At 41.5% G+C, this 27,051-nt stretch overlaps 2 protein-coding genes across 2 annotated transcripts; both read left to right on the top strand.

The window, feature by feature from the left end:
• The first annotated feature begins 21,120 nt into the window (after window positions 1-21,120).
• On the top strand, window positions 21,121-22,417 carry LOC126199473 (ribosome-binding protein 1-like). The gene is made up of 2 exons (XM_049936395.1): window positions 21,121-21,768; window positions 21,863-22,417. The coding sequence occupies exons 1-2, from the start codon at window positions 21,121-21,123 to the stop codon at window positions 22,415-22,417; spliced, it is 1,203 nt and encodes a 400-aa protein (XP_049792352.1).
• A 748-nt stretch (window positions 22,418-23,165) lies between these two features.
• On the top strand, window positions 23,166-25,088 carry LOC126199472 (ribosome-binding protein 1-like). The gene has a single exon (XM_049936394.1). It carries the CDS (start codon window positions 23,166-23,168, stop codon window positions 25,086-25,088), a length of 1,923 nt encoding a protein of 640 aa, XP_049792351.1.
• Window positions 25,089-27,051: the final 1,963 nt, after the last annotated feature.

Genomic DNA, 27,051 nt, shown 5'->3' with positions numbered 1-27,051 from the left:
GACTAGAAGAAGGAATCGGTTGGTAGGATGGGTTCATGAGTAACGCGACAAACGCAAACGTGGGCAAAACGCAAACGTGGGAAAAACGCAAACGTGCGAACAACGCAAACGTGCGAACAACGCAAACGTGCGAACAACGCAAACGTGCGAACAACGCAAACGTGCGAACAACGCAAACGTGCGAACAACGCAAACGTGCGAACAACGCAAACGTGCGAACAACGCAAACGTGCGAACAACGCAAACGTGCGAACAACGCAAACGTGCGAACAACGCAAACGTGCGAACAACGCAAACGTGCGAACAACGCAAACGTGCGAACAACGCAAACGTGGGAACAACGCAAGCGTGGGAACAACGCAAACGTGGGAACAACGCAATCGTGGGAACAACGTAATCGTGGGAACAACGCAATAATAGGAACAACTCCATTATGGGAACAACGCAATAATGGGAACAACGCAATAATGGGAACAACGCAATAATGGGAACAACGCAATAATGGGAACAACGCAATAATGGGAACAACGCAATAATGGGAACAACGCAATAATGGGAACAACGCAATAATGGGAACAACGCAATAATGGGAACAACGCAATAATGGGAACAACGCAATAATGGGAACAACGCAATAATGGGAACAACGCAATAATGGGAACAACGCAATAATGGGAACAACGCCATCGTGGCAAGAGCGCCTTCGTGGGAAGAGCGCCTTCGTGGGAAGAGCGCCTTCGTGGGAACATCGCCATCGTGGGAAGAGCGCCTTCGTGAGAACAACGCAATCGTGGAAACAACGCAATCGTGGGAACAACGCAATCGTGGGAACAACGCAATCGTGGGAACAACGCAATCGTGGGAACAACGCAATCGCGGGAACAACGCAATCGCGGGAACAACGCAATCGCGGGAACAACGCAATCGCGGGAACAACGCAATCGTGGGAACAACGCAATCGTGGGAAAAACGCAAATGTGGGAAAAACGCCAATGTGGGAAAAACGCAAATGTGGGAAAAACGCAAATGTGGGAAAACCGCAAATATGGGAAAAACGCAAATATGGGAAAAACGCAAATATGGGAAAAACGCAAATATGGGAAAAACGCAAATATGGGAAAACCACAAAAATCGGAAAATGGCGAAAATCTGAAAATTGCAAGCATGGGAGAAGAGAATTTAGTGGCACAAATTGACTAGAAGAAGGAATCGGTTTGTAGGATGGGTTCATGGGTAATGCAAAATACCCAAAAATTGGAAAAACGCAAATATGGGAAAATCGCAAATATGTGAATAAATGCAAATATGGAAAAAATGCAAATATGGAAAAAATGCAAATATGGAAAAAATGCAAATATGGAAAAAATGCAAATATGGAAAAAATGCAAATATGGAAAAAATGCAAATATGGAAAAAATGCAAATATGGAAAAAATGCAAATATGGAAAAAATGCAAATATGGAAAAAATGCAAATATGGAAAAAATGCAAATATGGAAAAAATGCAATTATGGAAAAAATGCAAATATGGAAAAAATGCAAATATGGAAAAAATGCAAATATGGAAAAAATGCAAATACGGAAAAAATGCAAATACGGAAAAAATGCAAATACGGAAAAAATGCAAATACGGAAAAAATGCAAATACGGAAAAAATGCAAATACGGAAAAAATGCAAATATGGAAAAAATGCAAATATGGAAAAAACGCAATTAAGGGAAAAACGCAATTAAGGGAAAAACGCAATTAAGGGAAAAACGCAATTAAGGGAAAAACGCAATTAAGGGAAAAACGCAATTAAGGGAAAAACGCAATTAAGGGAAAAACGCAATTAAGGGAAAAACGCAATTAAGGGAAAAACGCAAATATGGGAAAAACGCAAATATGGGAAAAACGCAAATATGGGAAAAACGCAAATATGGGAAAAACGCAAATATGGGAAAAACGCAAATATGGGAAAAACGCAAATATGGAAATAATGCAAATATGGAAAAAACGCAATTAAGGGAAAAACGCAATTAAGGGAAAAACGCAATTAAGGGAAAAACGCAATTAAGGGAAAAACGCAATTAAGGGAAAAACGCAATTAAGGGAAAAACGAAATTAAGGGAAAAACGCATATATGGGAAAAACCCAAATATGGGAAAAACGCAAATATGGGAAAAACGCAACTATGGGAAAAACGCAATTAGGGGAAAAACGCAATTAAGGGAAAAACGCAAATATGGGAAAAACGCAAATATGGGAAAAACGCAAATATGGGAAAAACGCAAATATGGGAAAAACGCAAATATGGGAAAAACGCAAATATGGGAAAAACGCAAATATGGGAAAAACGCAAATATGGGAAAAACGCAAATATGGGAAAAACGCAAATATAGGAAGAACGCAAATATGGGAAAAACGCAAATATGGGAAAAACGCAAATATGGGAAAAACGCAAATATGGGAAAAACGCAAATATGGGAGAACCGCAAATATGGGAAAACCGCAAATATGGGAAAACCGCAAATATGGGAAAAACGCAAATATGGGAAAAACGCAAATATGGGAAAAACGCAAATATGGGAAAAACGCAAATATGGGAAAAACGCAAATATGGGAAAAACGCAAATATGGGAAAAACGCAATTATGGGAAAAACGCAATTATGGGAAAAACGCAATTATGGGAAAAACGCAATTATGGGAAAAACGCAATTATGGGAAAAACGCAATTATGGGAAAAACGCAATTATGGGAAAAACGCAATTATGGGAAAAACGCAATTATGGGAAAAACGCAATTATGGGAAAAACGCAATTATGGGAAAAACGCAATTATGGGAAAAACGCAATTATGGGAAAAACGCAATTATGGGAAAAACGCAATTATGGGAAAAACGCAACTATGGGAAAAACGCAATTATGGGAAAAACGCAAATATGGGAAAAACGCAAATGTGGGAAAAACGCAAATGTGGGAAAAACGCAAATATGGGAAAAACGCAAATATGGGAAAAACGCAAATATGGGAAAAACGCAAATATGGGAAAAACGAGGAAATGGGAAAAACGAGGAAATGGGAAAAACGAGGAAATGGGAAAAACGAGAAAATGGGAAAAACGAGAAAATGGGAAAAACGAGAAAATGGGAAAAACGAGAAAATGGGAAAAACGAGAAAATGGGAAAAACGAGAAAATGGGAAAAACGAGAAAATTGGAAAAACGAGAAAATTGGGAAAAACGAGAAAATGGGAAAAACGAGAAAATGGGAAAAACGAGAAAATGGGAAAACGAGAAAATGGGAAAAACGAGAAAATGGGAAAAACGAGAAAATGGGAAAAACGAGAAAATGGGAAAAATGAGAAAATGGGAAAAATGAGAAAATGGGAAAAACGCAATAATGGGAAAAACGCAATAATGGGAAAAACGCAATTATGGGAAAAACGCAATAATGGGAAAAACGCAATAATGGGAAAAACGCAATAATGGGAAAAACGCAATAATGGGAAAAACGCAAAAATGGGAAAAACGCAATAATGGGAAAAACGCAATAATGGGAAAAACGCAATAATGGGAAAAACGCAATAATGGGAAAAACGCAATAATGGGAAAAACGCAATAATGGGAAAAACGCAATAATGGGAAAAACGCAATAATGGGAAAAACGCAGTAATAGGAAAAACTCAAAATCAGAAAATCGCAAATATCGGGAATCACAAATATGGGTGAAGAAAATTTTGTGGCACAACTTGACTAAAAGAAGGAATCGGTTGGTAAGATGGGTTCATGAGTAATGCAAAATATGCAAACATGGGAAAAACGCAAATATGGGAAAAACGCAAATATGGGAAAAACGCAAATATGGCAAAAACGCAAATATGGCAAAAACGCAAATATGGCAAAAACGCAAATATGGGAAAGCAAATATGGGAAAAACGCAAATATGGGAAAAACGCAAATACGGGAAAAACGCAAATACGGGAAAAACGCAAATACGGGAAAAACGGGAAAAACGCAAATACGGGAAAAACGGGAAAAACGCAAATACGGGAAAAACGCAAATACGGGAAAAACGCAAATACGGGAAAAACGCAAATACGGGAAAAACGCAAATACGGGAAAAACGCAATTAAGGGAAAAACGCAATTAAGGGAAAAACGCAATTAAGGGAAAAACGCAATTAAGGGAAAAACGCAATTAAGGGAAAAACGCAATTAAGGGAAAAACGCAATTAAGGGAAAAACGCAATTAAGGGAAAAACGCAAATATGGGAAAAACGCAAATATGGGAAAAACGCAAATATGGGAAAAACGCAAATATGGGAAAAACGCAAATATGGGAAAAACGCAAATATGGGAAAAACGCAAATATGGAAATAATGCAAATATGGAAAAAACGCAATTAAGGGAAAAACGCAATTAAGGGAAAAACGCAATTAAGGGAAAAACGCAATTAAGGGAAAAACGCAATTAAGGGAAAAACGCAATTAAGGGAAAAACGCAATTAAGGGAAAAACGAAATTAAGGGAAAAACGCATATATGGGAAAAACCCAAATATGGGAAAAACGCAAATATGGGAAAAACGCAACTATGGGAAAAACGCAATTAGGGGAAAAACGCAATTAAGGGAAAAACGCAAATATGGGAAAAACGCAAATATGGGAAAAACGCAAATATGGGAAAAACGCAAATATGGGAAAAACGCAAATATGGGAAAAACGCAAATATGGGAAAAACGCAAATATGGGAAAAACGCAAATATGGGAAAAACGCAAATATGGGAAAAACGCAAATATAGGAAGAACGCAAATATGGGAAAAACGCAAATATGGGAAAAACGCAAATATGGGAAAAACGCAAATATGGGAAAAACGCAAATATGGGAGAACCGCAAATATGGGAAAACCGCAAATATGGGAAAACCGCAAATATGGGAAAAACGCAAATATGGGAAAAACGCAAATATGGGAAAAACGCAAATATGGGAAAAACGCAAATATGGGAAAAACGCAAATATGGGAAAAACGCAAATATGGGAAAAACGCAATTATGGGAAAAACGCAATTATGGGAAAAACGCAATTATGGGAAAAACGCAATTATGGGAAAAACGCAATTATGGGAAAAACGCAATTATGGGAAAAACGCAATTATGGGAAAAACGCAATTATGGGAAAAACGCAATTATGGGAAAAACGCAATTATGGGAAAAACGCAATTATGGGAAAAACGCAATTATGGGAAAAACGCAATTATGGGAAAAACGCAATTATGGGAAAAACGCAATTATGGGAAAAACGCAACTATGGGAAAAACGCAATTATGGGAAAAACGCAAATATGGGAAAAACGCAAATGTGGGAAAAACGCAAATGTGGGAAAAACGCAAATATGGGAAAAACGCAAATATGGGAAAAACGCAAATATGGGAAAAACGCAAATATGGGAAAAACGAGGAAATGGGAAAAACGAGGAAATGGGAAAAACGAGGAAATGGGAAAAACGAGAAAATGGGAAAAACGAGAAAATGGGAAAAACGAGAAAATGGGAAAAACGAGAAAATGGGAAAAACGAGAAAATGGGAAAAACGAGAAAATGGGAAAAACGAGAAAATTGGAAAAACGAGAAAATTGGGAAAAACGAGAAAATGGGAAAAACGAGAAAATGGGAAAAACGAGAAAATGGGAAAACGAGAAAATGGGAAAAACGAGAAAATGGGAAAAACGAGAAAATGGGAAAAACGAGAAAATGGGAAAAATGAGAAAATGGGAAAAATGAGAAAATGGGAAAAACGCAATAATGGGAAAAACGCAATAATGGGAAAAACGCAATAATGGGAAAAACGCAATAATGGGAAAAACGCAATAATGGGAAAAACGCAATAATGGGAAAAACGCAATAATGGGAAAAACGCAAAAATGGGAAAAACGCAATAATGGGAAAAACGCAATAATGGGAAAAACGCAATAATGGGAAAAACGCAATAATGGGAAAAACGCAATAATGGGAAAAACGCAATAATGGGAAAAAGGCAATAATGGGAAAAACGCAATAATGGGAAAAACGCAATAATGGGAAAAACGCAATAATGGGAAAAATGCAGTAATAGGAAAAACTCAAAATCAGAAAATCGCAAATATCGGAAATCACAAATATGGGAAATCACAAATATGGGTGAAGAAAATTTTGTGGCACAACTTGACTAAATAAGGAATCGGTTGGTAAGATGGGTTCATGAGTAATGCAAAATATGCAAACATGGGATAAACGCAAATATGGGATAAACGCAAATATGGGAAAAACGCAAATATGGGAAAAACGCAAATATGGGAAAAACGCAAATATGGGAAAAACGCAAATATGGGAAAAACGCAAATATGGGAAAAACGCAAATATGGGAAAAACGCAAATATGGGAAAAACGCAAATATGGGAAAAACGCAAATATGGGAAAAACGCAAATATGGGAAAAACGCAAATATGGGAAAAACGCAAATATGGGAAAAACGAGAAAATGGGAAAAACGAGAAAATGGGAAAAACGAGAAAATGGGAAAAACGAGAAAATGGGAAAAACGAGAAAATGGGAAAAACGAGAAAATGGGAAAAACGAGAAAATGGGAAAAACGAGAAAATGGGAAAAACGAGAAAATGGGAAAAACGAGAAAATGGGAAAAACGAGAAAATGGGAAAAACGAGAAAATGGGAAAAACGAGAAAATGGGAAAAACGAGAAAATGGGAAAAACGAGAAAATGGGAAAAACGAGAAAATGGGAAAAATGAGAAAATGGGAAAAACGAGAAAATGGGAAAAACGAGAAAATGGGAAAAACGAGAAAATGGGAAAAAACGAGAAAATGGGAAAAAACGAGAAAAAACGAGAAAATGGGAAAAACGAGAAAATGGGAAAAACGAGAAAATGGGAAAAACGAGAAAATGGGAAAAACGCAAAAATGGGAAAAACGCAAAAATGGGAAAAACGCAAAAATGGGAAAAACGTAAAAATGGGAAAAACGCAAAAATGGGAAAAACGCAAAAATGGGAAAGACGCAAATGTGGGAAAGACGCAAATGTGGGAAAGACGCAAATGTGGGAAAGAGGCAAATATGGGAAAGAGGCAAATATGGAAAAAAGGCAAATATGGGAAAAACGCAAATATGGGAAAAACGCAAATATGGGAAAAACGCAAATATGGAAAAAACGCAAATATGGAAAAAACGCAAATATGGAAAAAACGCAATTAAGGGAAAAACGCAATTAAGGGAAAAACGCAATTAAGGGAAAAACGCAATTAAGGGAAAAACGCAATTAAGGGAAAAACGCAATTAAGGGAAAAACGCAAATATGGGAAAAACGCAAATATGGGAAAAACGCAAATATGGGAAAAACGCAAATATGGGAAAAACGCAAATATGGGAAAAACGCAAATATGGGAAAAACGCAAATATGCTAAAAACGCAAATATGGGAAAAACGCAAATATGGGAAAACCATAAAAATCGGAAAATGGCAAAAATCTGAAAATTGCAAGCATGGCAGAAGAGAATTTTGTGGCACAAATTGACTAGAGGAAGGAATCGGTTTGTAGGATGGGTTCATGGGAAATGCAAAATACGCTAATATGGGAAAAACGCAAATATGGCAAAAACGCAAATATGGCAAAAACGCAAATATGGCAAAAACGCAAATATGGCAAAGACGCAAATATGGCAAAAACGCAAATATGGCAAAAACGCAAATATGGCAAAAACGCAAATATGGCAAAAACGCAAATATGGCAAAAACGCAAATATGGCAAAAACGCAAATATGGCAAAAACGCAAATATGGCAAAAACGCAAATATGGCAAAAACGCAAATATGGCAAAAACGCAAATATGGCAAAAACGCAAATATGGCAAAAACGCAAATATGGCAAAAACGCAAATATGGCAAAAACGCAAATATGGCAAAAACGCAAATATGGCAAAAACGCAAATATGGCAAAAACGCAAATATGGCAAAAACGCAAATATGGCAAAAACGCAAATATGGCAAAAACGCAAATATGGCAAAAACGCAAATATGGCAAAAACGCAAATATGGCAAAAACGCAAATATGGCAAAAACGCAAATATGGCAAAAACGCAAATATGGGAAAAACGCAAATATGGGAAAAACGCAAATATGGGAAAAACGCAAATATGGGAAAAACGCAAATATGGGAAAAACGCAAATATGGGAAAAACGCAAATATGGGAAAAACGCAAATATGGGAAAAACGCAAATATGGGAAAAACGCAAATATGGGAAAAACGCAAATATGGGAAAAACGCAAATATGGGAAAAACGCAAATATGGGAAAAACGCAAATATGGGAAAAACGCAAATATGGGAAAAACGCAAATATGGGAAAAACGCAAATATGGGAAAAACGCAAATATGGGGAAAACGCAAATATGGGGAAAACGCAAATATGGGGAAAACGCAAATATGGGAAAAACGCAAATATGGGAAAAACGCAAATATGGGAAACACGCAAATATGGGAAACACGCAAATATGGGAAACACGCAAATATGGGAAACACGCAAATATGGGAAAAAAGGCAAATATGGGAAAAACGCAAATATGGGAAACACGCAAATATGGGAAACACGCAAATATGGGAAACACGCAAATATGGGAAACACGCAAATATGGGAAAAACGCAAATATGGGAAAAACGCAAATATGGGAAAACCACAAAAATCGGAAAATGGCAAAAATCTGAAAATTGCAAGCATGGCAGAAGAGAATTTTGTGGCACAAATTGACTAGAAGAAGGAATCAATTTGTAGGATGGGTTCATGGGTAATGCAAAATACCCAAAAATGGGAAAAACGCAAATATGGGAAAAACGCAAATATGGGAAAAACCCAAAAATGGGAAAAACCCAAAAATGGGAAAAACCCAAAAATGGGAAAAACCCAAAAATGGGAAAAACGCAAATATGGGAAAAACGCAAATATGGGAAAAACGCAAATATGGGAAAAACGCAAATATGGGAAAAACGCAAATATGGGAAAAACGCAAATATGGGAAAAACGCAAATATGGGAAAAACGCAAATATGGGAAAAACGCAAATATGGGAAAAACGCAAATATGGGAAAAACGCAAATATGGGAAAAACGCAAATATGGGAAAAACGCAAATATGGGAAAAACGCAAATATGGGAAAAACGCAAATATGGGAAAAACGCAAATATGGCAAAAACGCAAATATGGCAAAAACGCAAATATGGCAAAAACGCAAATATGGCAAAAACGCAAATATGGGAAAAACGCAAATATGGGAAAAAGGAAAATATGGGAAAAAGGAAAATATGGGAAAAACGAAAATATGGGAAAAACGAAAATATATGGAAAAACGAAAATATGGGAAAAACGCAAATATGGGAAAAACGCAAATATGGGAAAAACGCAAATATGGGAAAAACGCAAATATGGGAAAAACGCAAATATGGGAAAAACGCAAATATGGGAAAAACGCAAATATGGGAAAAACGCAAATATGGGAAAAACGCAAATATGGGAAAAACGCAAATATGGGAAAAACGCAAATATGGGAAAAACGCAAATATGGCAAAAACGCAAATATGGCAAAAACGCAAATATGGCAAAAACGCAAATATGGCAAAAACGCAAATATGGCAAAAACGCAAATATGGCAAAAACGCAAATATGGCAAAAACGCAAATATGGTAAAACCGCAAAAATCAGAAAATCGCAAAAATCAGAAAATCGCAAAAATCGAAAATCGCAGATATGGCAGAAGAGACTTTTGTGGCACATCTTGACTAGAAGAAGGAATCGGTTGGTAGGATGGGTTCATGAGTAACACGACAAACGCAAACGTGGGAAAAACGCAAATGTGGGAACAAAGGCAAATGTGGGAACAAAGGCAAATGTGGGAACAAAGGCAAATGTGGGAACAAAGGCAAATGTGGGAACAAAGGCAAATGTGGGAACAAAGGCAAATGTGGGAACAAAGGCAAATGTGGGAACAAAGGCAAATGTGGGAACAAAGGCAAATGTGGGAACAAAGGCAAATGTGGGAACAAAGGCAAATGTGGGAACAAAGGCAAATGTGGGAACAAAGGCAAATGTGGGAACAAAGGCAAATGTGGGAACAAAGGCAAATGTGGGAACAAAGGCAAATGTGGGAACAAAGGTAAATGTGGGAACAAAGGCAAATGTGGGAACAAAGGCAAATGTGGGAACAAAGGCAAATGTGGGAACAAAGGCAAATGTGGGGAAAAAGGCAAATGTGGGGAAAAAGGCAAATGTGGGGAAAAAGGCAAATGTGGGGAAAAAGGCAAATGTGGGGAAAAAGGCAAATGTGGGGAAAAAGGCAAATGTGGGGAAAAAGGCAAATGTGGGGAAAAAGGCAAATGTGGGGAAAAAGGCAAATGTGGGGAAAAAGGCAAATGTGGGGAAAAAGGCAAATGTGGGAAAAAGGCAAATGTGGGAAAAACGCAAATGTGGGAAAAACGCAAATGTGGGAAAAACGCAAATATGGGAAAAACGCAAATATGGGAAAAACGCAAATATGGGAAAAACGCAAATATGGGAAAAACGCAAATATGGGAAAAACGCAAATATGGGAAAAAGCATACATTGGAAAAACGCAAATATGGGAAAGACGCAAATATGGGAAAGACGCAAATATGGGAAAGACGCAAATATGGGAAAGACGCAAATATGGGAAAGACGCAAATATGGGAAAGACGCAAATATGGGAAAGACGCAAATATGGGAAAGACGCAAATATGGGAAAGACGCAAATATGGGAAAGACGCAAATATGGGAAAGGCGCAAATATGGGAAAGACGCAAATATGGGAAAGACGCAAATATGGGAAAGACGCAAATATGGCAAAGACGCAAATATGGCAAAGACGCAAATATGGGAAAGACGCAAATATGGGAAAGACGCAAATATGGGAAAGACGCAAATATGGGAAAGACGCAAATATGGGAAAGACGCAAATATGGGAAAGACGCAAATATGGGAAAGACGCAAATATGGGAAAGATGCAAATATGGGAAAGATGCAAATATGGGAAAGACACAAATATGGGAAAGACACAAATATGGGAAAGACACAAATATGGGAAAGACGCAAATATGGCAAAAACGCAAATATGGGAAAGACGCAAACATGGGAAAGACTTAAAATGGTAAAACCGCAAAAATCGGAAAATCGCAAAAGTCGGAAAATCGCAAATATGGCAGAAGAGACTTTTGTGGCACATCTTGACTAGAAGAAGGAATCGGTTGGTACGATGGGTTCATGAGTAACACGACAAATGCAAACATGCGAAAAACGCAAACGTGGAAACAAAGCAAATGTGGGGAAAAAGGCAAGTGTGGGGAAAAAGGCAAGTGTGGGGAAAAAGGCAAGTGTGGGGAAAAAGGCAAGTGTGGGGAAAAAGGCAAATGTGGGGAAAAAGGCAAATGTGGGGAAAAAGGCAAATGTGGGGAAAAAGGCAAATGTGGGGAAAAAGGCAAATGTGGGGAAAAAGGCAAATGTGGGGAAAAAGGCAAATGTGGGGAAAAAGGCAAATGTGGGGAAAAAGGCAAATGTGGGAAAACGCAAATATATGAAAAACGCAAATATGGGAAAAATCATACATTGGAAAATCGCAAAAATCGGAAAATCGCAAATATGGAAGAAGAGACTTTTGTGGCACATCTTGACTAGAAGAAGGAATCGGTTGGTAGGATGGGTTCATGAGTAACACGACAAACGCAAACATGGGAAAAACGCAAATGGGGGAACAAAGGCAAATGTGGGGAAAAAGGCAAATGTGGGGAAAAAGGCAAATGTGGGGAAAAAGGCAAATGTGGGGAAAAAGGCATATGTGGGGAAAAAGGCAAATGTGGGGAAAAAGGCAAATGTGGGGAAAAAGGCAAATGTGGGGAAAAAGGCAAATGTGGGGAAAAAGGCATATGTGGGGAAAAAGGCAAATGTGGGGAAAAAGGCAAATGTGGGGAAAAAGGCAAATGTGGGGAAAAAGGCAAATGTGGGGAAAAGGCAAATGTGGGGAAAAAGGCAAATGTGGGGAAAAAGGCAAATGTGGGGAAAAAGGCAAATGTGGGGAAAAAGGCAAATGTGGGGAAAAAGGCAAATGTGGGGAAAAAGGCAAATGTGGGGAAAAAGGCAAATGTGGGGAAAAAGGCAAATGTGGGGAAAAAGGCAAATGTGGGGAAAAAGGCAAATGTGGGGAAAAAGGCAAATGTGGGGAAAAAGGCAAATGTGGGGAAAAAGGCAAATGTGGGGAAAAAGGCAAATGTGGGGAAAAAGGCAAATGTGGGGAAAAAGGCAAATGTGGGGAAAAAGGCAAATGTGGGGAAAAAGGCAAATGTGGGGAAAAAGGCAAATGTGGGGAAAAAGGCAAATGTGGGGAAAAAGGCAAATGTGGGGAAAAAGGCAAATGTGGGGAAAAAGGCAAATGTGGGGAAAAAGGCAAATGTGGGGAAAAAGGCAAATGTGGGGAAAAAGGCAAATGTGGGGAAAAAGGCAAATGTGGGGAAAAAGGCAAATGTGGGGAAAAAGGCAAATGTGGGGAAAAAGGCAAATGTGGTGAAAAAGGCAAATGTGGGGAAAAAGGCAAATATGGGGAAAAAGGCAAATATGGGAAAAACGCAAATATGGGAAAAACGCAAATATGGGAAACACGCAAATATGGGAAAAACGCAAATATGGGAAAAACGCAAATATGGGAAAAACGCAAATATGGGAAAAACGCAAATATGGGAAAAACGCAAATATGGGAAAAAGCATACATTGGAAAAACGCAAATATGGGAAAGACGCAAATATGGGAAAGACGCAAATATGGGAAAGACGCAAATATGGGAAAGACGCAAATATGGGAAAGACGCAAATATGGGAAAGACGCAAATATGGGAAAGACGCAAATATGGGAAAGACGCAAATATGGGAAAGACGCAAATATGGGAAAGACGCAAATATGGGAAAGACGCAAATATGGGAAAGGCGCAAATATGGGAAAGACGCAAATATGGGAAAGACGCAAATATGGGAAAGACGCAAATATGGCAAAGACGCAAATATGGCAAAGACGCAAATATGGGAAAGACGCAAATATGGGAAAGACGCAAATATGGGAAAGACGCAAATATGGGAAAGACGCAAATATGGGAAAGACGCAAATATGGGAAAGACGCAAATATGGGAAAGACGCAAATATGGGAAAGACGCAAATATGGGAAAGACGCAAATATGGGAAAGATGCAAATATGGGAAAGATGCAAATATGGGAAAGACACAAATATGGGAAAGACACAAATATGGGAAAGACACAAATATGGGAAAGACGCAAATATGGCAAAAACGCAAATATGGGAAAGACGCAAACATGGGAAAGACTTAAAATGGTAAAACCGCAAAAATCGGAAAATCGCAAAAGTCGGAAAATCGCAAATATGGCAGAAGAGACTTTTGTGGCACATCTTGACTAGAAGAAGGAATCGGTTGGTACGATGGGTTCATGAGTAACACGACAAATGCAAACATGCGAAAAACGCAAACGTGGAAACAAAGCAAATGTGGGGAAAAAGGCAAGTGTGGGGAAAAAGGCAAGTGTGGGGAAAAAGGCAAGTGTGGGGAAAAAGGCAAGTGTGGGGAAAAAGGCAAATGTGGGGAAAAAGGCAAATGTGGGGAAAAAGGCAAATGTGGGGAAAAAGGCAAATGTGGGGAAAAAGGCAAATGTGGGGAAAAAGGCAAATGTGGGGAAAAAGGCAAATGTGGGGAAAAAGGCAAATGTGGGGAAAAAGGCAAATGTGGGAAAACGCAAATATATGAAAAACGCAAATATGGGAAAAATCATACATTGGAAAATCGCAAAAATCGGAAAATCGCAAATATGGAAGAAGAGACTTTTGTGGCACATCTTGACTAGAAGAAGGAATCGGTTGGTAGGATGGGTTCATGAGTAACACGACAAACGCAAACATGGGAAAAACGCAAATGGGGGAACAAAGGCAAATGTGGGGAAAAAGGCAAATGTGGGGAAAAAGGCAAATGTGGGGAAAAAGGCAAATGTGGGGAAAAAGGCATATGTGGGGAAAAAGGCAAATGTGGGGAAAAAGGCAAATGTGGGGAAAAAGGCAAATGTGGGGAAAAAGGCATATGTGGGGAAAAAGGCAAATGTGGGGAAAAAGGCAAATGTGGGGAAAAAGGCAAATGTGGGGAAAAAGGCAAATGTGGGGAAAAAGGCAAATGTGGGGAAAAAGGCAAATGTGGGGAAAAAGGCAAATGTGGGGAAAAAGGCAAATGTGGGGAAAAAGGCAAATGTGGGGAAAAAGGCAAATGTGGGGAAAAAGGCAAATGTGGGGAAAAAGGCAAATGTGGGGAAAAAGGCAAATGTGGGGAAAAAGGCAAATGTGGGGAAAAAGGCAAATGTGGGGAAAAAGGCAAATGTGGGGAAAAAGGCAAATGTGGGGAAAAAGGCAAATGTGGGGAAAAAGGCAAATGTGGGGAAAAAGGCAAATGTGGGGAAAAAGGCAAATGTGGGGAAAAAGGCAAATGTGGGGAAAAAGGCAAATGTGGGGAAAAAGGCAAATGTGGGGAAAAAGGCAAATGTGGGGAAAAAGGCAAATGTGGGGAAAAAGGCAAATGTGGGGAAAAAGGCAAATGTGGGGAAAAAGGCAAATGTGGGGAAAAAGGCAAATGTGGGGAAAAAGGCAAATGTGGGGAAAAAGGCAAATGTGGGGAAAAAGGCAAATGTGGGGAAAAAGGCAAATGTGGGGAAAAAGGCAAATGTGGTGAAAAAGGCAAATGTGGGGAAAAAGGCAAATATGGGGAAAAAGGCAAATATGGGAAAAACGCAAATATGGGAAAAACGCAAATATGGGAAAAACGCAAATATGGGAAACACGCAAATATGGGAAAAACGCAAATATGGGAAAAACGCAAATATGGGAAAAACGCAAATATGGGAAAAACGCAAATATGGGAAAAACGCAAATATGGGAAAAACGCAAATATGGGAAAAACGCAAATATGGGAAAAACGCAAATATGGGAAAAACGCAAATATGGCAAAAACGCAAATATGGGAAAAACGCAAATATGGGAAAAACGCAAATATGGGAAAAACGCAAATATGGCAAAAACGCAAATATGGCAAAAACGCAAATATGGCAAAAACGCAAATATGGCAAAAACGCAAATATGGGAAAAACGCAAATATGGCAAAAACGCAAATATGGCAAAAACGCAAATATGGCAAAAACGCAAATATGGCAAAAACGCAAATTTGGCAAAAACGCAAATTTGGCAAAAACGCAAATATGGCAAAAACGCAAATATGGCAAAAACGCAAATATGGTAAAACCGCAAAAATCAGAAAATCGCAAAAATCAGAAAATCGCAAAAGTCGGAAAATCGCAAATATGGCAGAAGAGACTTTTGTGGCACATCTTGACTAGAAGAAGGAATCGGTTGGTAGGATGGGTTCATGAGTAACACGACTAACGCAAACGTGGGAAAAACGCAAATGTGGGAACAAAGGCAAATGTGGGAACAAAGGCAAATGTGGGAACAAAGGCAAATGTGGGAACAAAGGCAAATGTGGGAACAAAGGCAAATGTGGGAACAAAGGCAAATGTGGGAACAAAGGCAAATGTGGGAACAAAGGCAAATGTGGGAACAAAGGCAAATGTGGGAACAAAGGCAAATGTGGGAACAAAGGCAAATGTGGGAACAAAGGCAAATGTGGGAACAAAGGCAAATGTGGGAACAAAGGCAAATGTGGGAACAAAGGCAAATGTGGGAACAAAGGCAAATGTGGGAACAAAGGCAAATGTGGGAACAAAGGCAAATGTGGGAACAAAGGCAAATGTGGGAACAAAGGCAAATGTGGGAACAAAGGCAAATGTGGGAACAAAGGCAAATGTGGGAACAAAGGCAAATGTGGGAACAAAGGCAAATGTGGGAACAAAGGCAAATGTGGGAACAAAGGCAAATGTGGGAACAAAGGCAAATGTGGGAACAAAGGCAAATGTGGGAACAAAGGCAAATGTGGGGAAAAAGGCAAATGTGGGGAAAAAGGCAAATGTGGGGAAAAAGGCAAATGTGGGGAAAAAGGCAAATGTGGGGAAAAAGGCAAATGTGGGGAAAAAGGCAAATGTGGGGAAAAAGGCAAATGTGGGGAAAAAGGCAAATGTGGGGAAAAAGGCAAATGTGGGGAAAAAGGCAAATGTGGGGAAAAAGGCAAATGTGGGAAAAAGGCAAATGTGGGAAAAAGGCAAATGTGGGAAAAACGCAAATGTGGGAAAAACGCAAATGTGGGAAAAACGCAAATATGGGAAAAACGCAAATATGGGAAAAACGCAAATATGGGACAGACGCAAATATGGGAAAAACGCAAATATGGGAAAAAGCATACATTGGAAAAACGCAAATATGGGAAAGACGCAAATATGGGAAAGACGCAAATATGGGAAAGACGCAAATATGGGAAAGACGCAAATATGGGAAAGACGCAAATATGGGAAAGACGCAAATATGGGAAAGACGCAAATATGGGAAAGACGCAAATATGGGAAAGACGCAAATATGGGAAAGACGCAAATATGGGAAAGACGCAAATATGGGAAAGACGCAAATATGGGAAAGACGCAAATATGGGAAAGACGCAAATATGGGAAAGACGCAAATATGGGAAAGACGCAAATATGGGAAAGACGCAAATATGGGAAAGATGCAAATATGGGAAAGATGCAAATATGGGAAAGATGCAAATATGGGAAAGACGCAAATATGGGAAAGACACAAATATGGGAAAGACACAAATATGGGAAAGATGCAAATATGGCAAAAAAGCATATATGGGAAAGACGCAAACATGGGAAAGACTTAAAATGGTAAAATCGCAAAAGTCGGAAAATCGCAAAAGTCGGAAAATCGCAAATATGGCAGAAGAGACTTTTGTGGCACATCTTGACTAGAAGAAGGAATCGGTTGGTACGATGGGTTCATGAGTAACACGACAAATGCAAACATGGGAAAAACGCAAACGTGGAAACAAAGCAAATGTGGGGAAAAAGGCAAGTGTGGGGAAAAAGGCAAGTGTGGGGAAAAAGGCAAGTGTGGGGAAAAAGGCAAGTGTGGGGAAAAAGGCAAGTGTGGGGAAAAAGGCAAATGTGGGGAAAAGGCAAATGTGGGGAAAAAGGCAAATGTGGGGAAAAAGGCAAATGTGGGGAAAAAGGCAAATGTGGGGAAAAAGGCAAATGTGGGGAAAAAGGCAAATGTGGGGAAAAAGGCAAATGTGGGGAAAAAGGCAAATGTGGGAAAACGCAAATATGGGAAAAACGCAAATATGGGAAAAACGCAAATATGGGAAAAATGCAAATATGGGAAAAACGCAAATATGGGAAAAACGCAAATATGGGAAAAACGCAAATATGGGAAAAACGCAAATATGGGAAAAACGCAAATATGGGAAAAACGCAAATATGGGAAAAACGCAAATATGGGAAAAACGCAAATATGGGAAAAACGAAAATATGGGAAAAACGAAAATATGGGAAAAACGAAAATATGGGAAAAACGCAAATATGGGAAAAACGCAAATATGGGAAAAACGCAAATATGGGAAAAACGCAAATATGGGAAAAACGCAAATATGGGAAAAACGCAAATATGGGAAAAACGCAAATATGGGAAAAACGCAAATATGGGAAAAACGCAAATATGGGAAAAACGCAAATATGGGAAAAACGCAAATATGGGAAAAACGCAAATATGGGAAAAACGCAAATATGGGAAAAACGCAAATATGGGAAAAACGCAAATATGGGAAAAACGCAAATATGGGAAAAACGCAAATATGGGAAAAACGCAAATATGGGAAAAACGCAAATATGGGAAAAACGCAAATATGGCAAAAACGCAAATATGGCAAAAACGCAAATATGGCAAAAACGCAAATATGGCAAAAACGCAAATATGGCAAAAACGCAAATATGGCAAAAACGCAAATATGGCAAAAACGCAAATATGGCAAAAACGCAAATATGGCAAAAACGCAAATATGGCAAAAACGCAAATATGGTAAAAACGCAAATATGGTAAAAACGCAAATATGGTAAAACCGCAAAAATCAGAAAATCGCAAAAATCAGAAAATCGCAAAAGTCGGAAAATCGCAAATATGGCAGAAGAGACTTTTGTGGCACATCTTGACTAGAAGAAGGAATCGGTTGGTAGGATGGGTTCATGAGTAACACGACAAACGCAAACGTGGGAAAAACGCAAACGTGGGAACAAAGGCAAACGTGGGAACAAAGGCAAATGTGGGAACAAAGGCAAATGTGGGAACAAAGGCAAATGTGGGAACAAAGGCAAATGTGGGAACAAAGGCAAATGTGGGAACAAAGGCAAATGTGGGAACAAAGGCAAATGTGGGAACAAAGCCAAATGTGGGAACAAAGCCAAATGTGGGAACAAAGCCAAATGTGGGAACAAAGCCAAATGTGGGAACAAAGCCAAATGTGGGAACAAAGCCAAATGTGGGAACAAAGGCAAATGTGGGAACAAAGGCAAATGTGGGAACAAAGCCAAATGTGGGAACAAAGCCAAATGTGGGAACAAAGCCAAATGTGGGAACAAAGCCAAATGTGGGAACAAAGCCAAATGTGGGAACAAAGGCAAATGTGGGAACAAAGGCAAATGTGGGAACAAAGGCAAATGTGGGAACAAAGGCAAATGTGGGAACAAAGGCAAATGTGGGAACAAAGGCAAATGTGGGAACAAAGGCAAATGTGGGAACAAAGGCAAATGTGGGAACAAAGGCAAATGTGGGAACAAAGGCAAATGTGGGAACAAAGGCAAATGTGGGAACAAAGGCAAATGTGGGAACAAAGGCAAATGTGGGGAAAAAGGCAAATGTGGGGAAAAAGGCAAATGTGGGGAAAAAGGCAAATGTGGGGAAAAAGGCAAATGTGGGGAAAAAGGCAAATGTGGGGAAAAAGGCAAATGTGGGGAAAAAGGCAAATGTGGGGGAAAAGGCAAATGTGGGGAAAAAGGCAAATGTGGGGAAAAAGGCAAATGTGGGGAAAAAGGCAAATGTGGGGAAAAAGGCAAATGTGGGGAAAAAGGCAAATGTGGGAAAAAGGCAAATGTGGGAAAAAGGCGAATGTGGGAAAAACGCAAATGTGGGAAAAACGCAAATATGGGAAAAACGCAAATATGGGAAAAACGCAAATATGGGAAAAACGCAAATATGGGAAAAACGCAAATATGGGAAAAACGCAAATATGGGAAAAACGCAAATATGGGAAAAAGCATACATTGGAAAAACGCAAATATGGGAAAGACGCAAATATGGGAAAGACGCAAATATGGGAAAGACGCAAATATGGGAAAGGCGCAAATATGGGAAAGACGCAAATATGGGAAAGACGCAAATATGGGAAAGACGCAAATATGGCAAAGACGCAAATATGGCAAAGACGCAAATATGGGAAAGACGCAAATATGGGAAAGACGCAAATATGGGAAAGACGCAAATATGGGAAAGACGCAAATATGGGAAAGACGCAAATATGGGAAAGACGCAAATATGGGAAAGACGCAAATATGGGAAAGACGCAAATATGGGAAAGACGCAAATATGGGAAAGACGCAAATATGGGAAAGACGCAAATATGGGAAAGACGCAAATATGGGAAAGACTTAAAATGGTAAAACCGCAAAAATCCGAAAATCGCAAAAGTCGGAAAATCGGAAATATGGCAGAAGAGACTTTTGTGGCACATCTTGACTAGAAGAAGGAATCGGTTGGTAGGATGGGTTCATGAGTAACACGACAAACGCAAACATGGGAAAAACGCAAATGTGGGGAAAAAGGCAAATGTGGGGAAAAAGGCAAATGTGGGGAAAAAGGCAAATGTGGGGAAAAAGGCAAATGTGGGGAAAAAGGCAAATGTGGGGAAAAAGGCAAATGTGGGGAAAAAGGCAAATGTGGGGAAAAAGGCAAATGTGGGGAAAAAGGCAAATGTGGGGAAAAAGGCAAATGTGGGGAAAAAGGCAATGTGGGGAAAAAGGCAATGTGGGGAAAAAGGCAAATGTGGGGAAAAAGGCAAATGTGGGGAAAAAGGCAAATGTGGGGAAAAAGGCAAATGTGGGGAAAAAGGCAAATGTGGTGAAAAAGGCAAATGTGGGGAAAAAGGCAAATGTGGGGAAAAAGGCAAATGTGGGGAAAAAGGCAAATGTGGGGAAAAAGGCAAATGTGGGGAAAAAGGCAAATGTGGGGAAAAAGGCAAATGTGGGGAAAAAGGCAAATGTGGGGAAAAAGGCAAATGTGGGGAAAAAGGCAAATGTGGGGAAAAAGGCAAATGTGGGGAAAAAGGCAAATGTGGGGAAAAAGGCAAATATGGGAATAACTCAAATATGGGAATAACTCAAATATGGGAAAAAGCAAACATTGGAAAAACGCAAACATTGGAAAAACGCAAACATTGGAAAAACGCAAATATGGGAATAACGCAAATATGGGAATAACGCAAATATGGGAAAAACGCAATAATGGGAAAAACGCAATAATGGGAATAACGCAAATATGGGAAAAACGCAATAATGGGAAAAACGCAAATATGGGAAAAACGCAAACATTGGAAAAACGCAAACACTGGAAAAAGCAAACATTTGAAAGACGCAAATATGGGAAAGACGCAAATATGGGAAAGACGCAAATATGGGAAAGACGCAAATATGGGAAAGACGCAAATATGGGAAAGACGCAAATATGGGAAAGACGCAAATATGGGAAAGACGCAAATATGGGAAAGACGCAAATATGGGAAAGACGCAAATATGGGAAAGACGCAAATATGGGAAAGACGCAAATATGGGAAAGACGCAAATATGGGAAAGACGCAAATATGGGAAAGACGCAAATATGGGAAAGACGCAAATATGGGAAAGACGCAAATATGGGAAAGACGCTAATATGGTAAAGACTTAAAATGGTAAAGACTTAAAATGGTAAAACCGCAAAAATCGGAAAATCGCAAAAGTCGGATATCGCAAATATGGCAGAAGAGACTTTTGTGGAACATCTTGACTAGAAGAAGGAATCGGTTGGTAGGATGGGTTCATGAGTAACGCGACAAACACAAACGTGGGGAAAGAGGCAAACGTGGGGAAAGAGGCAAACGTGGGGAAAGAGGCAAACGTGGGGAAAGAGGCAAACGTGGGGAAAGAGGCAAACGTGGGGAAAGAGGCAAACGTGGGGAAACAGGCAAACGTGGGGAAACAGGCAAACGTGGGGAAACAGGCAAACGTGGGGAAACAGGCAAACGTGGGGAAACAGGCAAACGTGGGGAAACAGGCAAACGTGGGGAAACAGGCAAACGTGGGGAAACAGGCAAACGTGGGGAAACAGGCAAACGTGGGGAAACAGGCAAACGTGGGGAAACAGGCAAACGTGGGGAAACAGGCAAACGTGGGGAAACAGGCAAACGTGGGGAAACAGGCAAACGTGGGGAAACAGGCAAACGTGGGGAAACAGGCAAACGTGGGGAAACAGGCAAACGTGGGGAAACAGGCAAACGTGGGGAAACAGGCAAACGTGGGGAAACAGGCAAACGTGGGGAAACAGGCAAACGTGGGGAAACAGGCAAACGTGGGGAAACAGGCAAACGTGGGGAAACAGGCAAACGTGGGGAAACAGGCAAACGTGGGGAAACAGGCAAACGTGGGGAAACAGGCAAACGTGGGGAAACAGGCAAACGTGGGGAAACAGGCAAACGTGGGGAAAAAAGGCAAACGTGGGGAAAAAAGGCAAACGTGGGGAAAAAAGGCAAACGTGGGGAAAAAAGGCAAACGTGGGGAAAAAGGCAAACGTGGGGAAAAAGGCAAACGTGGGGAAAAAGGCAAACGTGGGGAAAAAGGCAAACGTGGGGAAAAAGGCAAACGTGGGGAAAAAGGCAAACGTGGGGAAAAAGGCAAATGTGGGGAAAAAGGCAAATGTGGGGAAAAAGGCAAATGTGGGGAAAAAGGCAAATGTGGGGAAAAAGGCAAATGTGGGGAAAAAGGCAAATGTGGGGAAAAAGGCAAATGTGGGGAAAAAGGCAAATGTGGGGAAAAAGGCAAATGTGGGGAAAAAGGCAAATGTGGGGAAAAAGGCAAATGTGGGGAAAAAGGCAAATGTGGGGAAAAAGGCAAATGTGGGGAAAAAGGCAAATGTGGTGAAAAAGGCAAATGTGGGGAAAAAGGCAAATGTGGGAAAAAAGGCAAATGTGGGGAAAAAGGCAAATGTGGGGAAAAAGGCAAATGTGGGGAAAAAGGCAAATGTGGGGAAAAAGGCAAATGTGGGGAAAAAGGCAAATGTGGGGAAAAAGGCAAATGTGGGGAAAAAGGCAAATATGGGAATAACTCAAATATGGGAATAACTCAAATATGGGAAAAAGCAAACATTGGAAAAACGCAAACATTGGAAAAACGCAAACATTGGAAAAACGCAAATATGGGAATAACGCAAATATGGGAATAACGCAAATATGGGAATAACGCAAATATGGGAAAAACGCAATAATGGGAAAAACGCAATAATGGGAAAAACGCAATAATGGGAAAAACGCAAATATGAGAAAAACGCAAATATGGGAAAAACGCAAACATTGGAAAAACGCAAACACTGGAAAAAGCAAACATTTGAAAGACGCAAATATGGGAAAGACGCAAATATGGGAAAGACGCAAATATGGGAAAGACGCAAATATGGGAAAGACGCAAGTATGGGAAAGACGCAAATATGGGAAAGACGCAAATATGGGAAAGACGCAAATATGGGAAAGACGCAAATATGGGAAAGACGCAAATATGGGAAAGACGCAAATATGGAAAAGACGCAAATATGGGAAAGACGCAAATATGGGAAAGACGCAAATATGGGAAAGACGCAAATATGGGAAAGACGCAAATATGGGAAAGACGCAAATATGGGAAAGACACAAATATGGGAAAGACGCAAATATGGGAAAGACGCAAATATGGGAAAGACGCAAATATGGTAAAGACTTAAAATGGTAAAACCGCAAAAATCGGAAAATCGCAAAAGTCGGATATCGCAAATATGGCAGAAGAGACTTTTGTGGAACATCTTGACTAGAAGAAGGAATCGGTTGGTAGGATGGGTTCATGAGTAACGCGACAAACACAAACGTGGGGAAAGAGGCAAACGTGGGGAAAGAGGCAAACGTGGGGAAAGAGGCAAACGTGGGGAAAGAGGCAAACGTGGGGAAAGAGGCAAACGTGGGGAAAGAGGCAAACGTGGGGAAAGAGGCAAACGTGGGGAAAGAGGCAAACGTGGGGAAACAGGCAAACGTGGGGAAAGAGGCAAACGTGGGGAAAGAGGCAAACGTGGGGAAAGAGGCAAACGTGGGGAAACAGGCAAACGTGGGGAAACAGGCAAACGTGGGGAAAGAGGCAAACGTGGGGAAAGAGGCAAACGTGGGGAAACAGGCAAACGTGGGGAAACAGGCAAACGTGGGGAAACAGGCAAACGTGGGGAAACAGGCAAACGTGGGGAAACAGGCAAACGTGGGGAAACAGGCAAACGTGGGGAAACAGGCAAACGTGGGGAAACAGGCAAACGTGGGGAAACAGGCAAACGTGGGGAAACAGGCAAACGTGGGGAAACAGGCAAACGTGGGGAAACAGGCAAACGTGGGGAAACAGGCAAACGTGGGGAAACAGGCAAACGTGGGGAAACAGGCAAACGTGGGGAAACAGGCAAACGTGGGGAAACAGGCAAACGTGGGGAAACAGGCAAACGTGGGGAAACAGGCAAACGTGGGGAAACAGGCAAACGTGGGGAAACAGGCAAACGTGGGGAAACAGGCAAACGTGGGGAAACAGGCAAACGTGGGGAAACAGGCAAACGTGGGGAAACAGGCAAACGTGGGGAAACAGGCAAACGTGGGGAAACAGGCAAACGTGGGGAAACAGGCAAACGTGGGGAAACAGGCAAACGTGGGGAAACAGGCAAACGTGGGGAAACAGGCAAACGTGGGGAAACAGGCAAACGTGGGGAAACAGGCAAACGTGGGGAAACAGGCAAACGTGGGGAAACAGGCAAACGTGGGGAAACAGGCAAACGTGGGGAAACAGGCAAACGTGGGGAAACAGGCAAACGTGGGGAAACAGGCAAACGTGGGGAAACAGGCAAACGTGGGGAAACAGGCAAACGTGGGGAAACAGGCAAACGTGGGGAAACAGGCAAACGTGGGGAAACAGGCAAACGTGGGGAAACAGGCAAACGTGGGGAAACAGGCAAACGTGGGGAAACAGGCAAACGTGGGGAAACAGGCAAACGTGGGGAAACAGGCAAACGTGGGGAAACAGGCAAACGTGGGGAAACAGGCAAACGTGGGGAAACAGGCAAACGTGGGGAAACAGGCAAACGTGGGGAAACAGGCAAACGTGGGGAAACAGGCAAACGTGGGGAAACAGGCAAACGTGGGGAAACAGGCAAACGTGGGGAAACAGGCAAACGTGGGGAAACAGGCAAACGTGGGGAAACAGGCAAACGTGGGGAAACAGGCAAACGTGGGGAAACAGGCAAACGTGGGGAAACAGGCAAACGTGGGGAAACAGGCAAACGTGGGGAAACAGGCAAACGTGGGGAAACAGGCAAACGTGGGGAAACAGGCAAACGTGGGGAAACAGGCAAACGTGGGGAAACAGGCAAACGTGGGGAAACAGGCAAACGTGGGGAAACAGGCAAACGTGGGGAAACAGGCAAACGTGGGGAAACAGGCAAACGTGGGGAAACAGGCAAACGTGGGGAAAAAGGCAAACGTGGGGAAAAAGGCAAACGTGGGGAAAAAGGCAAACGTGGGGAAAAAGGCAAACGTGGGGAAAAAGGCAAACGTGCTGAAAAAGGCAAACGTGGGGAAAAAGGCAAACGTGGGGAAAAAGGCAAACGTGGGGAAAAAGGCAAATGTGGGGAAAAAGGCAAATGTGGGGAAAAAGGCAAATGTGGGGAAAAAGGCAAATGTGGGGAAAAAGGCAAATGTGGGGAAAAAGGCAAATATGGGAATAACTCAAATATGGGAATAACTCAAATATGGGAAAAAGCAAACATTGGAAAAACGCAAACATTGGAAAAACGCAAACATTGGAAAAACGCAAACATTGGAAAAACGCAAATATGGGAATATCGCAAATATGGGAATAACGCAAATATGGGAAAAACGCAATAATGGGAAAAACGCAATAATGGGAAAAACGCAATAATGGGAAAAACGCAAATATGAGAAAAACGCAAATATGGGAAAAACGCAAACATTGGAAAAACGCAAACACTGGAAAAAGCAAACATTTGAAAGACGCAAATATGGGAAAAACGCAAATATGGGAAAGACGCAAATATGGGAAAGACGCAAATATGGGAAAGACGCAAATATGGGAAAGACGCAAATATGGGAAAGACGCAAATATGGGAAAGACACAAATATGGGAAAGACGCAAATATGGGAAAGACGCAAATATGGGAAAGACGCAAATATGGTAAAGACTTAAAATGGTAAAACCGCAAAAATCGGAAAATCGCAAAAGTCGGATATCGCAAATATGGCAGAAGAGACTTTTGTGGAACATCTTGACTAGAAGAAGGAATCGGTTGGTAGGATGGGTTCATGAGTAACGCGACAAACACAAACGTGGGGAAAGAGGCAAACGTGGGGAAAGAGGCAAACGTGGGGAAAGAGGCAAACGTGGGGAAAGAGGTAAACGTGGGGAAAGAGGCAAACGTGGGGAAAGAGGCAAACGTGGGGAAACAGGCAAATGTGGGGAAACAGGCAAACGTGGGGAAACAGGCAAACGTGGGGAAACAGGCAAACGTGGGGAAACAGGCAAACGTGGGGAAACAGGCAAACGTGGGGAAACAGGCAAACGTGGGGAAACAGGCAAACGTGGGGAAACAGGCAAACGTGGGGAAACAGGCAAACGTGGGGAAACAGGCAAACGTGGGGAAACAGGCAAACGTGGGGAAACAGGCAAACGTGGGGAAACAGGCAAACGTGGGGAAACAGGCAAACGTGGGGAAACAGGCAAACGTGGGGAAACAGGCAAACGTGGGGAAACAGGCAAACGTGGGGAAACAGGCAAACGTGGGGAAACAGGCAAACGTGGGGAAACAGGCAAACGTGGGGAAACAGGCAAACGTGGGGAAACAGGCAAACGTGGGGAAACAGGCAAACGTGGGGAAACAGGCAAACGTGGGGAAACAGGCAAACGTGGGGAAACAGGCAAACGTGGGGAAACAGGCAAACGTGGGGAAACAGGCAAACGTGGGGAAACAGGCAAACGTGGGGAAACAGGCAAACGTGGGGAAACAGGCAAACGTGGGGAAACAGGCAAACGTGGGGAAACAGGCAAACGTGGGGAAACAGGCAAACGTGGGGAAACAGGCAAACGTGGGGAAACAGGCAAACGTGGGGAAACAGGCAAACGTGGGGAAACAGGCAAACGTGGGGAAACAGGCAAACGTGGGGAAACAGGCAAACGTGGGGAAACAGGCAAACGTGGGGAAACAGGCAAACGTGGGGAAACAGGCAAACGTGGGGAAACAGGCAAACGTGGGGAAACAGGCAAACGTGGGGAAACAGGCAAACGTGGGGAAACAGGCAAACGTGGGGAAACAGGCAAACGTGGGGAAACAGGCAAACGTGGGGAAACAGGCAAACGTGGGGAAACAGGCAAACGTGGGGAAACAGGCAAACGTGGGGAAACAGGCAAACGTGGGGAAACAGGCAAACGTGGGGAAACAGGCAAACGTGGGGAAACAGGCAAACGTGGGGAAACAGGCAAACGTGGGGAAACAGGCAAACGTGGGGAAACAGGCAAACGTGGGGAAACAGGCAAACGTGGGGAAACAGGCAAACGTGGGGAAACAGGCAAACGTGGGGAAACAGGCAAACGTGGGGAAACAGGCAAACGTGGGGAAACAGGCAAACGTGGGGAAACAGGCAAACGTGGGGAAACAGGCAAACGTGGGGAAACAGGCAAACTTGGGGAAACA

The sequence above is a fragment of the Schistocerca nitens genome, chromosome 8, assembly GCF_023898315.1.
Source record: "Schistocerca nitens isolate TAMUIC-IGC-003100 chromosome 8, iqSchNite1.1, whole genome shotgun sequence".
Classification (NCBI taxonomy): domain Eukaryota; kingdom Metazoa; phylum Arthropoda; class Insecta; order Orthoptera; family Acrididae; genus Schistocerca; species Schistocerca nitens.
This window is presented reverse-complemented; position numbering and strand designations above follow the sequence as displayed.